The sequence below is a fragment of the Schistocerca piceifrons genome, chromosome 11 (genome assembly GCF_021461385.2).
Source record: "Schistocerca piceifrons isolate TAMUIC-IGC-003096 chromosome 11, iqSchPice1.1, whole genome shotgun sequence".
NCBI classification, from domain to species: Eukaryota; Metazoa; Arthropoda; class Insecta; order Orthoptera; family Acrididae; genus Schistocerca; species Schistocerca piceifrons.
In genome coordinates this window covers 37,781,188-37,797,597 of record NC_060148.1, presented here as the reverse complement: position 1 = coordinate 37,797,597, position 16,410 = coordinate 37,781,188, and the positions used below count along the sequence as shown (strand labels likewise).

Here is a 16,410-nt window from a genome sequence, read left to right as displayed (position 1 = left end):
CCATTTTCATTCTCTCCCTTGCTGACCCCAAATTCCTAAATGCAGAATCTATCACTCTAGAAGTAAGGAAATACATCTCTCACATTTCCATCACTCAAATCATCCCCCCACAAAGATTCTGACCACATCAAATCCACAAAACCCAACTTCCATTCCAACCACCTCTTCAAAATTCCATGCACAACCTTCGGCATCATGCCTCTCTCACTCCATTCAGTACCACATCTAAACAACTCCAGCCTCCTCACCGTCTCCCCGCTTTCACTGCCATAACAACAATGATTGGTCCCGAGATCACGACAGAGGAGGTGGCTGCAGAATAAGTTCCAGTCCTGCTTTAGAAATATGTACCTGTTATGACTCACAAAGAGACATCTACACTGGTGGGATTGACTTTTTGAACCTTCTATATGGGGGTGTAGCCCTCATTTGCAAGTAATTGATGAAAATATGCTGGAAATTTATGTGATGCTCAACAGCATTGAAAGAGAAGTATTGTGTAGACTTGCTCTATGGTGTAATGTGCTGAAGGTCACGGGTTGAAATCTCGTTGAGTGCTTCAATTTTTATTTTATTTTTAATTCTTTTTTTTTTTTTTTTTTTTTTTTTTGCGAACAAGCATCACGTTAAATTCTAGTTTTTTATTTTTTTAATCTTTTTTTTCCTTAACTCGCAAACAAAAACCTACCAAGGTGAATGGCTGCAGGATGTGATAGCTGGAATCCTACCTTACATCACCCTATAGATGGTATCATACAGTGAATCCCACCACTGTGGACCGCTCCTTGTCAGGTTCCACATTCCTTATGCAGGTCTTCACAGAGTCTGTGAAGACTCATCAGGGAGAGATCCCTGATGTACAATGGCCGGTATTAAGTTGAACCTTCCAAATCCCTTCCACAGTGCTACCACCGCCAAAAATTTCACATTTACAATGACAATTCATTCCTGAACGTAAAAATCCTCCCACCCATCCTCACTCTAAAGTCTCTCACTTCCTCAAATGATGTTCCAACCTCGCCTCCCCTCCCACCTGCAATTACGTCTACCCTACTTACTCTAAGTGCAAGACCAACTCCCCAATCAACAAACCAGATTTAATAGTACCTGCCTTGTTTGGATTAGATTTACTTTCATTCCAATTGCTCCATAGTGAGGAGGTCCTCTAGGATGTAGAACATGTCAGAAAAACAATAATACATGACAAATATTTGCAACTGAAACAAATAAGCTATTTTACCTTCCACAGGTCCCAAGTGGAATGATCCTCATTTTTTTAAATGAACACTATATGAAAGAATCATTTTACAAACACTAATGCATTGAATATAACTACTACAATACTTATTTACAATGAGCACATTACTGCCCTGAAATAATGGTGTGTGTGTGTGTGTGTGTATGTGTGTGTGTGTGTGTGTGTGTGTGTGTGTACACACAAATCTGTCGGTTCTACTGAGAAATTCATCAATGGAGTAGAAGGAGTTGGCCACCAAAAATCCTTTAGGCTTCTCTTAAACTGAATTTCATTGGTTGTTAACCTTTTTATGGCTGCTGGCAATTTATTGAAAATGTGTGTTCCTGAATAATGCACATCTTTTTGTACAAGAGTAAGTGACTCTAAATCCTTGTGAAGGTTATTCTTATTTCTAGTACTGATTCCATGAAATTGAGCTGTTGGTTTGAAACAGTGATATATTTTTAGTGACAAATTTCATTAAGGAATAAATATATTGGGAAGCAGTAGTTAGTATTCCTAGTTCCTTAAGCAGGCTTCTGCAGGATGTTCTTGAGTTCACACCACACATAACTCTTATGCACGTTTTTGTGCCCAGAAAACTTTAGCTTGGCTTGATGAATTACCCCAAAAAATAATCCCATATGACATTATGGAATGAAAGTAAACATAGTATGCCAGATTTTTCATTTGTGTATCGCCCATGTCTGACACAATTCGCATTGCAAATAGAGATTTGTTAAGACGCTTCAGCAGTTCTGTGGTATGGTCCTCCCCGTTGAATTTATTATCAAACTGTAATCCCAAGAATTTAACACTGTCCACTTCTTCTATCTGCTTGTCATCGTATGTTAGGCATATACTCGTGGGACACCCCTTACAAGTTCCGAACTGCATTTAGTGTGTTTTTTCAAAGTTAATTGACATTAATTGGTTAGGAACCAGTGATTAATGTCCGCAAATATTTTATTAGCCGATCTTTCTAAGACTACACTTGATTTGCTATGTATTGCAATGTTTTGCATCATTGGCAAACGAAACAAGCTTGGCATCTGATTATGTTACTGATGAAAGGTCATTGATATACACAAGAAAATGTAAGGGCCCTAAAATGGAACCTTGTCCCATTGATCATTCAATCCATCCCAATACCTCACCTTGACCAATTCCCACTGGCGAAAATATCAGATTCCTCTCCGTCGCCCTCCAAAATATTCACTCCTTCCAATGACTGCATACCATGAAACAAATTTCCCCAGCTGCCCACTTCATCTTCCATCTCAGTACCCAAGCTGCCTACTCCCAAAACCAAGTCCACTTTGTCTTTACTTGTCTTGACACCTCATTTAAACCTCTCCACCTCCTCACCCACACAACCCTCTCCCCAGATTTTCATCATGGGGTGACAGCAATACAGCATCCTATACCACAACATTCGCACCCTACCCACTACAAACTCCTTGTAATGCATATCTCTGCCAACACAATGCTGATACCTTCCTCCATAATGAGATGTCTCTCCCTGTATCCTTCTCTGCGCAGATAGTCCGCAGCTCGTGGTCTTGCGGTGGCGTTCTCGCTTCCTGCGCACGGTGTCCCGGGTTTGATTCCCGACGGGGTCAGAGATTTTCTGTGCCTCGTGATGACTGGGTGTTGTGTGTTCATCATCATTTCATCATCATCGACTTGCAAGTCGCCAAAGTGGCATCAACTAAACAGGACTTGCAATACGGGGGCCAACCGTCCCCGCATGGGGCCTCCCAGCCAACGATGCCATACGATCATTTCATTTTTGCACAGATAGTCCCCTTCTCTTGGCCAGAGGTGGTGTTGCAGTCAGCCACCACAAGAACATCTCTATTTTCTTATGCTTAGCCCCTTCTTCGAAGCCCTGACTGTCAACTGTGCTACTATCTATGTCTGGCCTAATAATCCCCTGCCCTACAATTTCCTCACCCATGTTATCCACACCATCAACTATATCATTGCTGCTGGCCTAAAAATCCATAATAGATGACCAGCATAAATCCAGCAGTGATTTCTGTTTACATACTTCCTCCAAGGTGGCATTGTCCCCATCCCACAGCACACCTGGCCTGAAAGCAACACCACCCTAGACATTTTCCTAGCACCTCCCAACCACCTACATGTACTCCTAACCATCTCCTATGCACAACCTCATCCCTGTGCACATCATCACCAGCTCCATACGAGAGTTATCCAAGACTACTCTAGCACCAACTGGAATGTGTACTGGGAATCCACAGATATCCAGTTAGGAAGCCATCCCCTCATCTTCCAACAACCTCACAATATCCCTGATGCCACATTCTTCCTGCAGTAGACTTCGTCAGACACTGTATTCACACACATTCCTACAGAGTCCATATATCCTCACCATCCCACACTCCCCCCACAAACCCCACTCTTCCTCTGAGAATCCGATCACATGTACTATTTCTTCCTGCAGACTTGCGACAGGGATACACAACATGTCGCTGGCAAATTCGGTGACACGTGAGGAATTTGGGATTCTGGGACTGGCACCAGACATGCATCAGACTCAACACTCTCCATAAACTCTTCCAAGTACGGGAAAGCATTCCATTGACTCATGGGTAATGACGTGCTCCTCCACAACCATCATCCCTTACCTGACAGCTGGAGCAAAATAGACCACATCTCATCCCATCTCTCCGACATCATCTCCATCCCCGATGACCCTTGTTTTTATTACTCCCTGTTTTCTACTATCCATGAACATACTAATACTGCTGCCCCACTCTTCACTACCAGCACTTGGACTATATACCACAAACAGAATAAACACACCTATCATAACACATGACATAAAAAAAGTACTTTGCAGAAAAAACACCACATTCCCTGTTGCTGACCACATCATGTATCAGCACCAAAAAGACTGTCCCCTATCCTTTCTAGTTACCCTTGCAACCCTTTGTACCACTATTCTCTCCACAGGTTACTATCCTGAACCTCCAAACTCCTACTTTTCCACTAACCCCCTTCTGATACCTCCCTGCTACCACCCCATCAGCCTCACCTCAATGATTAGCAAGGTCTTCGAATCTGTCCTCTCCCAACACATCCATCAACACTTGAACCAACTCCACCTGTGACATTTGCCTGCTTTATATCTTCGTTGATAGTCGTCAGTGTTGACATACTGCATTTTTATACTGTCTGAGAAATGGAGGGGTGGAGGTTCAACAATGATTATTGTAAACGATGTAGCCTGCAGTTGCACAGTTGCTTTTCACAGTTCTTTACTTTCATTGTTCACAACCCCACAATATTACACAGTTATATGGCCAGTTCCCTAGTGGTAAACTTTGGGTAAGCCTCATTAATAGTTAGCAGGCAAATGTCAGCATACTGCTACAACAGGTTACCATTGAACATCTATCAGGAGTAAAAACCTAACCACACAATTCTTGCAGAATAATGAGGTATGTGTGACGCTAATGAACAGACACAGTCATTGTTTTAACACACGACCTATTTGTGATACACTTATTTCACAGTTAAGTTGACGCATTGTTGAAGATCTAATCAATACAGGTTTTTTCATCTGAAACTTGGCCATGGACTAACTGTCTCAGGACCAAAAATAGGGCCTCTGTATATCCTCACAATAATAAGTACTGAAATTGTAATTAAAACATAACTCATTCAATTAACTGAGTTTATAGAAAAATTCCTTCTTTTTAACAGTTTCTGCTACTACGAGGGTTAGCCTGAATTATTTTTTTAAATGATGAAATTAATAGGTATAGTTATACAGACAATACTTTTGACAAACCTGGTAATTATTTTAGAATTAATTAAGGGCTGGCTTTGGTAACATGTTTTTGAATAGAGCCAAATAAATACTTTAAGAATGTAGTGGTTGTTCTTCCAAATGTTTATAATGAGTACAGAATTTGTATTTGTTTATAAATCAACAGTAGAATCTAAGTCACAGAACAGTTACTGATTTCTCCCTATAACAAAGGAAAGTGATGGTCAAAATAAATTAGGAAATTGGACACACACAAAACTGAGCACAAAAATATTCTTGGTGCTATATTTCTTAAGAGTGAGGACCAAATTTTTTCTTTTATGAAAATGCAGGTTATACTCATCTATGTTGACAATAATTAGTCAAAAATGAATTTAAGGAGGCAGATGGCTAAACAAGAAAGGAAGTAAAGAGATCCCAGCTTGCTTCATCACATTACCCCCTCATTAGATTGACCAGATAGATATTACAAGGAGCTAACTGGGCAGTTCAATGACCACAGCTGGCCTCAAAAAGTGGGTTTAACCATCTACTCACAAAAGAATATTACATCAGAAATCTTCTTATAAATTTTTTTTCAAATTTCTACTTATATGAACTGGCCATATGAAAAACCCCATACAAAATATTTACATACAGTGTATTATACAATGGCACAACATATCCATTAGTTATATTTTAAATAAAGACTACCTAGACATTTTCATCATAAGTGATGTCCTTTTTGAATAAAAAAAGATTACATTCTAAGATACATATCACTTTATACAAATCCAGTCTTGCTTCAAACACTAAATGCTCATGGGTTGCAAAATGTTAAATTGCACTGCACATTGCAGTTAATTTTTAGACAGAAAATTTCACTTGTTCAATGTTTAGTATTTCGAAAAAGCACTTTCACTCTTTTAATGCATTTTTTTTTTTTTTTATTCCACCAAGTCGTTCACACCTTCTACAGGTCCAAGTGGCACTTATTAAGGAAATGCACTGCTATCAGCTTCCTTGGAGGTGGTTCTTCTCAGCCACAGCACACGAAAAAGTAAGACAAAATAACCTATTTTAGTATGCTCACTTTTACTTCTAATTAAGTATAAGGAAAAACTGTTTCACACTAATGGTAAATAATGGTCATTACTTTATAAATAAATACATTACATAGTTGTCATACCATCAAAATAATTAGCACTAAAATGGACTGTAGTACAAAAGGTGGGGACTAGTAAAAATTTTAAAATCAGGTACACATTACACTGCAAAATGTTACTCTAGGTCATAACTCTGTCTGTAATTGGTTAAACTTGAAAACTTTGGGTTTCTTTCCCATTTGAAATTCACTTAAATGCCAAGTCCTCTTTTGAAATTCACTTCACTTATGGACTCCTATCACCTCCCAGGATGAGATTTTCACTCTGCAGTGGAATATGTGCTGATATGAAACTTCCTGGCAGATTAAAACTGTGTGCCAGACCGAGACTCGAACTCGGGACCTTTGCCGTTCACAGGCAAGTGGTCTACCACTGAGCCACCCAGGCACGACTCACGCCCCATCCTTACAGTTTTACTTCTGCCAGTACTTCGTCTCCTACCTTCCAAACTTTACAGAAGCTCTCCTGCGAACCTTGCAGAACTAGCACTCCTGAAAGAAAGGATACTGCGGAGACATGGCTTAGCCACAGCCTGGGGGATGTTTCCAGAATGAGATTTTCACTCTGCAGTGGAGTGTGCACTGATATGAAACTTTCTGGCAGATTAAAACTGTGTGCCGGACCGAGACTCGAACTTAGGACAGAGTTTGAGTCTCGGTCCGGCACACAGTTTTAATCTGCCAGGATGTTTCCCATCACCTTAATCTCCAAAATATTTACATGACCTCTAGTTAAAACTAAAGATATGCTGTAGTGTATATTTACTAATCATTACATTATGAAAGAAATAGTCCCCATCACATAACTTAATTACTATTCAGTTCAACATTAAGGGAATAGAAGTTGTACCAAATCATTGCCCTACTTCTCCACTCAACTCTGAGTATTACTCTCACTCAACCAGAAAATTAAATCCTCTCAAAATGTTACCAAATAGTTGGCCTGTCAGGATATTCACATCATTCTAGCACCACAGTAATCAGTTAACCAACAAAATTACTTTTCTTCATTCCAATATTACCCCTTTAATCTCATAATTCCTCAGAACACAAATAGAAGTTTTCAGATAACCTATAGACCCGATAATGCTAAGCTCTCATCCCCAGCTGCAGTGTCATGAATTTCACAGTATATGTTGTACCCAATCTTGCCTAGTTCAAAATTAGATTGTCAATATAGTTACACACATTTGTTTTTATACAGTTATCTTTGTCATTAACACTCTCTGTACCAGGCCTATTTTATGCACCCGTCCCTAGAAACCGGGCAATTTTACCAATATTAAAAAAATTACTGCATCAAATCTACTGTTTGGATTGTGGCAAATTTGGTACCATCTTGAAGCTGCACATTTCTACTTTAATTCTGAGTGAAAGAAACTACTTTACAATGCACAGCTTTAAGGTACAGTTATAGAAATCACTTAGATGTTTTAAGAATTTAGAAAAAGTCATACGAATAAGGGAATACAATTGTGATTTATTTTTAACCAAAATTGTGGCACTACATTACATGTTTCTGATAGTATACAGTATTACATATAAATTTCACACAGAATCATATTGTTTTTTAGTGTGGAAAATTTTAAAGCAAGGTTCCAGGCAGAGTGCAACGCCACACTGTTCACATTCGTATCGTGTCTCTTTGCGAGAAGCCTTGCCACTCTGTTTCTTGCTCCTGGAACTGCACACGTGACACACACGAGCAGCATACTTCTTAGTAGTTGCAGGTATGTGCTGCAAAAAATGTCTCTTTGTTAGCCGACCTACAGTTCCTTCATTTCTTGGAATGAATTCAAGTGTGTCGTCTTCAACAAGCTGAACTGCAAGCACTGTTATAAAGTCTGTTATTGTAATTTTCTTCCTGTGCACTGCATTGTACAGCCAAAATGCATTTGATACTCCCATAAGCAGCAAATGGAAATATAATTTTCGCCACCATTTCACAGTTCTGTGCTGGAACGGATTGTACTGCAGGCGTTGGTCTCCAATATCCACTCCAATTTTATTGAGGTTGTAATCAAGTACCTGAAGTGGTTTCAATACTACAGACCCATTTCTCTTAGTATGCGTACCAAATGTTGCTTGATGCCTTGTAGACAATGTATACACATCTCTCTTATCTTTCCACTTCATTGCCAATACATTATCTTTACGCCGAAAAGACATTTCACCCTTTTTCAGCTTAGCAGATACTAAATCTTTAGGCAATCCTTTCCTGGATTTGTTCACAGTACCAACAGCTCCAGTGCCTTTCTCTGCCAGTTGCTGAAATAGCTCTGGACTGGAATAAAATCGATCTAAATACACAGTGTGGCCTTTGTTCAGCAAGCTGCTGTCAGACAACAATCGCAAAATAACCGCAGACGAAGAATTGTCAACAATATGCTTACCAGCATAAACTTCAAAATTTACAACATAGCCACTACTGGCTTCAGCAACAGCATATACTTTCAGTCCATACTTATGAGGCTTATTTTGCATGTAAACACGGAAACTCACACGACCTCGAAATGGGCAAATTCCTTCATCAATTGTCACTTTTTCTGAGGGACGATATGCCTGGATACATCGCTCCTTCAAATTATTATAATATGGCAAAACTTTGTAAAGTGGATGAAATCCATCTTCGCCTGGTTTTTTCTGATTTGAATTGTCAACAAGATGCAAGCATGACAGTATCTGAGTGAAACGCAAACGGCTCATGACATGGGGACAAAAGTTACAACTAAGAACAGGATTAGTGCTCCAATGGTCCGCAATTTTGGGCTTTTTCGAAACACACATGTGGAAAATAATACCCAAGAAACGCCTCATCTCACTTATAGTCACTGGCTTCCACGAACTCAAAACTGAATGGGGCTTCAGATTATTTCCTCTTCTTTTCTTCTGTATTGTCTGTGATGCATACAAATTTGTCTGTCTCTTGAGTTCATTTACGTCACTGTCAGTAAGGAACACTTTACTGCAATCCAGTACAGAACTCGACTCATCAATATCCACTAGTATCTGCCTGGGTGTCGTGTTGACAGGCAGAGGTCGGTAGGTGTCAACTGCAGTCCACTCACTGTCTTTCGGATACGGCACAGCTGCTGGATTTGAAGCAACACCTTCAACATCATTCTCGTCTTCATCTGAAGACAAACTGTCATCAATCTCGTCTTCTAAAAAGAATATCACATTATGTGTAACTACATACATCGTTTACACATGTTCAACAGATATGTGCGTACTGCACAATTACGTGGAAAATTCGGAAATACGTACCTTCAAACACACCATTGCATTCAGAATCGTCTGAATCACTCTCTACATTATCCAGAGTGTCGCTATGATTGATCAAATCCGCAATTTCTGCGTCTGATAAACCGCGCCGAAACATGATGACAAACAACTGAATGATATACAGACTGAGAACGCAAAGATAAGTTTTAACATGAATTACAGCGCTGCCGTGACATCTATGGACGCATTTTGTTAATAAACATCTGAAAAACGTATAGCGCTGGCCAAACCCGTAGAAATAACGTTGCAGTGTTTTGAATGAAATTAAATGTAGCGGCCCGTAAATTTTACGGGCTTGGTGATTTTCGCGCGATCCCAGGCCCGTAAATTTTACGGGCTTGGCGCTTAGAGTGTTAATCAGTCATGTCTGTCAGCTCCATTATTTTACTGTGGAAATCTTATCTACTAACCATCCAACAGAAAGTGCACGTTAGACTGAGAGTATTAATTGGCCAAACATGGAGATTGCACCCCTCCAGTGTCCTTCACACGTACAAAACCCTCATCCAACACATCCTTTGCCAAGCAAATCTTACACAGTTATTTGCTTCCCCTGAGTTCTGTAAGTTCCTTCAGATCCTTCATGCCCTCCACCTTGCTTCTGTGTGTTTCTTCCTTCTCTGACATGGATCCCTTACCAACTCATCAAATTCCCACCTCTCCTCACTCACACAGATCACCTCTGAACAAACTACACCATCTGAAAACTTTACTCAAATAATCCTTTAGTTTCCCATACACTTTCCAACCATAGTGTGCTGATGCACCTCCACCAACACCTACCGCCAACCCTACCCTCCTCCACAAACTTCCCCAAAGTAACTTCAACTGTCTTCCCCTCCCAAGTCATTAACTGTGTCCAAATAGTTACCCCTCCTACCAACTTTAAATCCACCCTACCCATTCCACATCATCAAGTCTTCCTTTCCTCCCTTCCTCATATTTTCCTTACCCCCCTTTTTCCCCTTCCAACCATCCTCACCAAGCCCCTTTACCTCATCAAATTTTAGCCTCAGTAGAACCTCCTCCACTTGAAACTATCTTGTATCTCAACAGCCACCCCTACCTCTCAATACATCTGCACCAGTCCTCTGTTTGTACACTGACTGTATTCTACCCTCTTCAACAACCAACCTTTCCCCTTCACCAACAGGCTAACAAACCCAGAGCAGGTCCTACCAGCTTTAGTGCCTGTGAATTAATTCTTTTTAACATCTGTGTTGTGTGTCAGGGCTTTTTTAAGAATGTTGTAATTGTAATCTTACTGTGTTTCTGATTTTCACCTTTTATTACAACTGTTTTTAACTAAAACCAAAGAAAGTTTATCTCTTACAAACAAGAACTTCCAATTCATTTTCACCTTTAAAAAGTTTTAAACTCATTCCAAGTATCTCATGTTATTGTTTACTATTATATCATCTTATTTAAATTTTATTGTCAACTGGTTGAGGTGCAGGTTGATTGTACCACTGACAGCCCAACACCATCCATTTGCAGTGAGGGGCAATGAAATAAAAGGTATAGCCTGAAAAATTTGTTCCTTAAAAATTAATAATTATTGAGTAGTTGGAACATATGATACTTCTTATTAAATGAATAAAGGCCTTATCTGTTACTTTGTGAGGAAGTAAAGAGCAATTTGTATGTGATTGTTGCAGTTACTTACTGATGTACTGTTGATGTGGTGCTGGTTTCGTCCACAAAAAGTGGGGAATATTTCATATTGTGAGGCAAAATGTGTGCGTGTCCCCTTGTCTGCATAGGCTTTCCTCTTGTCCTCACCTTTGCTTCTTACCTCTGTCACCTACAGTGCAGCAGTCTCATGTTTAATAGAGAATATGTGTAAATGTATTGCCAAATGGTTAGCTTCACTGCCTTCAGCAGAAAAGGACTTTCTCACATTTTTCTGAGACAGGCAGGTCTGGAATGGGATACTGTCATCCCTCATGAGGTCAAATGATGAACCAGTCAAAGAAAGAAGTATATCTGGGGTCAACTACTGCCAATACTGGCAAGAGGGATTGGCGACAAGCTGATCACACATCCCAAAATTATAGATCACTCCTTGTATTGCGTTGCAGACAGTTGTCTATTCTGGCTAGGCCTAAGGCTGAATGCCTGAGCTGAGTTTATGTTTGTGAAGAACATGTGTGTTAATTATTTACACTGAATCTGAAGATAAATATACCCCACCTCTGACAGTAATGTCAAATGGCCGCAGTTGGAGTTGTCCCCACTACTTTTAGCAACTAAATAAAGATTTTGATTTAAACTTCTACTCTCACCTACCTGTTGAAAAACTGTGGAGGCGTTAGTTTGCAATTTATTATTACTATCATTGTTTTTGATACACATGCTTGGGCCACACAATGTAAATAACATAATATTTTCCGAGAGTTTTGTTTTAGCTTTTCTTTGCTTAATGCTATTAATTTTCTGCATTAATGTTTTTCTGGCTGTTTTATAAAGTACTTTGCTTCTGGCACCCATCAACTCTATTGTTTCAATTTTAGTCCTGCTGATACTTTCGTGAAGGTTAGACTGCCTAGTTAACATGGTTTGCTCCATTCTTTTAAAGAGTGTTTGAAACGACGATCTACAACGAATGAGAGAGGTTAGAGAACTTGCACGTCTGTAAATCGGAAGCAATATATGCAGGACAAAGGTAGTTTATTGTAAGCGTGCTAGAAGTGTTATAAAATTTTTGTAATAATGGCTATGATTTTTCACCAATTGGCCCCTACACTGGAAAGTTGTGAAGAGTTGAATTGGTTTCAGTATTAAATAAATAATATTGGTTACTAATAAAGTCTCAAGTGTATTTCCTAAGCAGCCATAACGTACAATTCTAATTAATGGATAGATATGCAAGATTTAGTCTGAAAATGTATCATTTGGAATTACAGAAAAATGTCGGATAATGTAAAATGTGGCCTTTTGATGGCGAAAAAAACATCTGAGAATGCTTTATTCAAGGAAAATTAGATAAATCCTTAGCAAAAATATGTTTTTAATGTATACATTATTCAGCATAAATTCTTCATTGAAATTCATGTAATAAATCTGTAGTGTGTTATTTATTATACAACATGGGAAAAATACATCAATTATTTGTAAATTACAGTTGCACGACTTAAATGTAGCTACCAATCTCTCCATAATTTTTACCAATGACAAATGACATACACGGTAGGCATGAAAATTATTTTAGCCTACATCGCAACACAATGTAGCAAGTGTTGCCAGTTATTAACAATCAAGTGTACTTTGCACACTTATGATCTTATCTTTCCAAGACTAGAAGAACAATGTAGGATTGTTTCATGACACTTAGGAAACAAAGTACACGTGCCCTTTTGGAACCACTTTCCAGTGTGGAGATTCTTTATTACGTTTGATAACATCCAAAGAGTGAAATATTATCTACATCAATGCTCAGCAAACCACTGTGAGATTCATGTGAGAGGGTATGTCCCATTATACCAATTACAAGGGTTTCTTCCAGTTCCATTCACATCTGAAGCACAGGAAGAATAATTGATTGAATGCCTCTATGCGTGCAGTAATTATTCTAACTTTATCTTCATGACATCTGTGTGAGCAATATGTAGGGGGTACAGGATATTCCTAGGGCAGTCATTTAAAACTAGTTACTGAAACATTGTTAATAGACTTGGAATAGTTTACTTCAATCTTCAAGAGTCTTCCAGTTCAGTTCCTTCAGTATCTCTGTGACACTCACATATGGATTAAACAAATGCATGATCATTCATGCTGCCTGCTCTGTATACATTCAATAAACCCCCGTTAGGCCTATGTGGTACAGGTCCCACACACTTGAGCATATTCTGGAACTGGCTGCATGAGTGATTTGTGAGCAATCTCCTTTGTAGATACACTTCACTTCCCCAGTATTCTTCCAATATACTCTAGTATACCACCTGCTTTGCCAATGACTGAACCGATGTGATCATGCCATTTTATAATCTAAATATGCTAAAGAGTAGACTGAAGCAATTATTAATAGAGAAGTGTTGTTACTCTATAGATGACTTTCAATTTGTAATGCCATCTTGGAAAACAGTGTATATAGACAATGTCTCTGATCTATCAGTGGTATGAAAGAATGTAATTATACACTGTATAATGTGTACTGTACTATCTGTCTCATTCACTAGGTACTGGACACTAGTCTTGGTGCCACTAACAGCATTTACATACAACCAGAATTCCTTTTAGTTCTGTGAAAGATCACCTGAAAATATACTGCTATGGTACTCATTGAAAGAAACAGACATTGCTCTCTCGACAGCCAGCACTGGGTGTTTAAGAGCGTCAAGAAGAATGTTCGATATGAGTCATCAGCTCTGGCCAGTGATGTACTGTTAATGGCTGCTGTCATGCCACCTTTTGGTGTATGAATTCACACTTCCGCTGTTTGTAGGCAAAGCCAATTAATTTGGAAAAAAAGAAAAAGAACTGGTATTGGTGACACACTGATCTGTAGCTTGTGAGCAGGTGAAGTTAATGAATGTGATAATAAAAATATGTGGCTGTGGTGACAGATTGATCTATAGCTGTGTCCAATGTGTCAGTTGGGTTGGAAGGTGAAAATTTGGTTGTGCATTAGCAAAGACAGTGATTGTGACACTAAAAAATCCTGATTGTAGTTTTTGAAAAAATTGCCAATAACATCATGTTATAGTCACCACATTGTTAATGGTGTTCATCGCATGCTTCTTATGTCACAGGTCAAAGGCAACGACTCATCAAACATTCCTCTACATCTGTTTAAGAAACAGTTACTGCAACAATTTCACTACCTCTAACACAGTAAATCATGTGGACAGGTTTGTTAGGCATCTGACATGTCAAGATGTATATCTTAACATAGAGACATTGGGTCTCATGCTTGTGACACATTCACAGTGTTTAGAGAGTGAAGGTATTAAGAGAATCTTCATTTATGGTACACTCTGCTTGGTGACTTGCTCGTGCAAACTTAAATGATAAAGTAAGATGAAGCATTTATGGCAACAACAGAGGCTTACACAACCTTGTAGTACAGTATGAGAGCAATTGAACAAGAACTCCCTAGTGACTGGTTCTCTCAGGTAATCTCCATACTTACAGGGTCTAGAGTTGAGTTCCTGAACACAAAATTCCTAAAGCAGTCAACACCACCTCCCCCGTCCCATCCCAAAAAAGACAATTTTGCAGATTTCTGAGTGCTGTTAAGTACAAAAAATACCTCCTCACATGTATTAGTATCACAGTTTTTAATGCACACAAATAAACAATGAGAATAATTTGTAGAGTTGGCAGATGACTGCCACGCAGAGGCATCTGGACCAGGAAAAGTGTCTGATCATGCGGGCTGAGGTTTCCCACAGTTTCCTCAAGTGAGTTGGAGCAAACACCGAGACCACATCCCAAGCACAGCACATGGCAGTTCTCCTTGTGCAATCAGAGTTTGCATTATGTCTCTAATGACTTCATTCTCTTCAAGGTGTTAAACCATAATCTTCTTTCCTTCTTTGAGTAAAATTTGATTTCAGCGCACATCAGCAAGCTTAATTTATTTAAAATAAACAGCAAATGATACAAATCAGATTCAAATAATGCCAACTACATCCTTTTCTAGGGACAGAGACATGTTGTTCTCCTGGTTAACAAAATTGCCAATTTTTAATGACACTTACAAAATCTCCGAATTTTAGATTTCCAAGACTATTAGCACTGTGGAAAAACTCAAAAGTAGAGGATTTCTTTGCTGTCTCCACTGTTATAAGAGATCAAAGGCCGCAGGATCAATGTACAGGTAGTGACTGGGGGCATATTTTCACTGTGAAGTCTAAACAATGATACAAATTGCCAGTGCTCTGAAGAAAAGGGAAAGTTGTAAAAATGGATCTTACATAAACCGTGAACAGACGTAGGTAGCAACTCAAAGCAAAGGTGAAATAATGTTGCTACATGTCTGTGGAATTCTGATGTTTTCCTCCATCAGGTCCGGTCCAGAACAGTGTTACATTAAGGAAACTCACTCAAATAACAAGTGGGAACTCCTTTAGGGGCACATGAATGATGCCAGGTACATCCTCACAAGCCTCTTGTGCAGGGAGGACTGAACAGAAACTAGACAATGTCTGCACAAAACACAGTTTGAGGTCAGGCTGTCATCAGGAGCAGCAACACTGTGGAGCTCCCAGCATGGTGACATGGGACCGTGCAGTCTACACTAAACATAGAAAATTAAACTCTGAGAGAATGGGACAATAATCATCTTGAGGGCATTAAATGAGGAAAGAATAAAAACAGTTGCACAGATTACTTCTAGGTCCAAGGCAGTAGGTGTACTATAAAAGGTGACTCACTGAAACAGTCCAGCACCATGTTGAACGGATACATTTCTAATGGTACAAATATTACAATATGTACACATTCTTAATAACTTACCTGCAGTTTCACAGTTCAGTTGCACTATCATAAATTGGTTACAAAGAAAACAAATTTATTAGGTTAGGTTTCAATGATGATAACTCAGACTGACTGTTGAAAGAATGCTGATTTTGAGGTAAATATTGTGAAAGATGCAACATCAATGTAGGTACTTGAGATTGAAATGTATAGTGCACTTCAAATTAAGCAGGTGACGCTGAAGGAATAGTGAGAACTGACTGAAAATCTGTTACAGTTTGATGCCCCACACATTATGTCCTCAAAACCCCATCATGAGAGAGCACATTTAACCATGTAGGTTGAGTCAGGTTATAGGTAGTCAGGCATACATCCACTGGAGGATTCTTCCACAAGGGTACCACAACCAAAGATTCAGTATCAGTCTTACATCACATGTGTTACTTACTGAAATTAACAGGAAACATAAAAATGAGGAGAGAAGAAATAGGACAGAGGACATCAGCCCACTGAAAGGTAATG

At 39.1% G+C, this 16,410-nt stretch overlaps 1 protein-coding gene across 1 annotated transcript; it reads right to left on the bottom strand.

The window, feature by feature from the left end:
- Positions 1 to 7,731: 7,731 nt before the first annotated feature.
- On the bottom strand, positions 7,732 to 9,384 carry LOC124719641 (piggyBac transposable element-derived protein 4-like). Its single transcript, XM_047244855.1, has one exon. The coding sequence runs from the start codon at positions 9,382 to 9,384 to the stop codon at positions 7,732 to 7,734; it is 1,653 nt and encodes a 550-aa protein (XP_047100811.1).
- Between the last annotated feature and the right edge of the window lie 7,026 nt (positions 9,385 to 16,410).

Excerpts from the sequence above, each read along its gene's own strand:
- LOC124719641 (XM_047244855.1), bottom strand. The coding sequence starts at position 9,384 with ATGTATGTAGTTACACATAATGTGATATTCTTTTTAGAAGACGAGATT.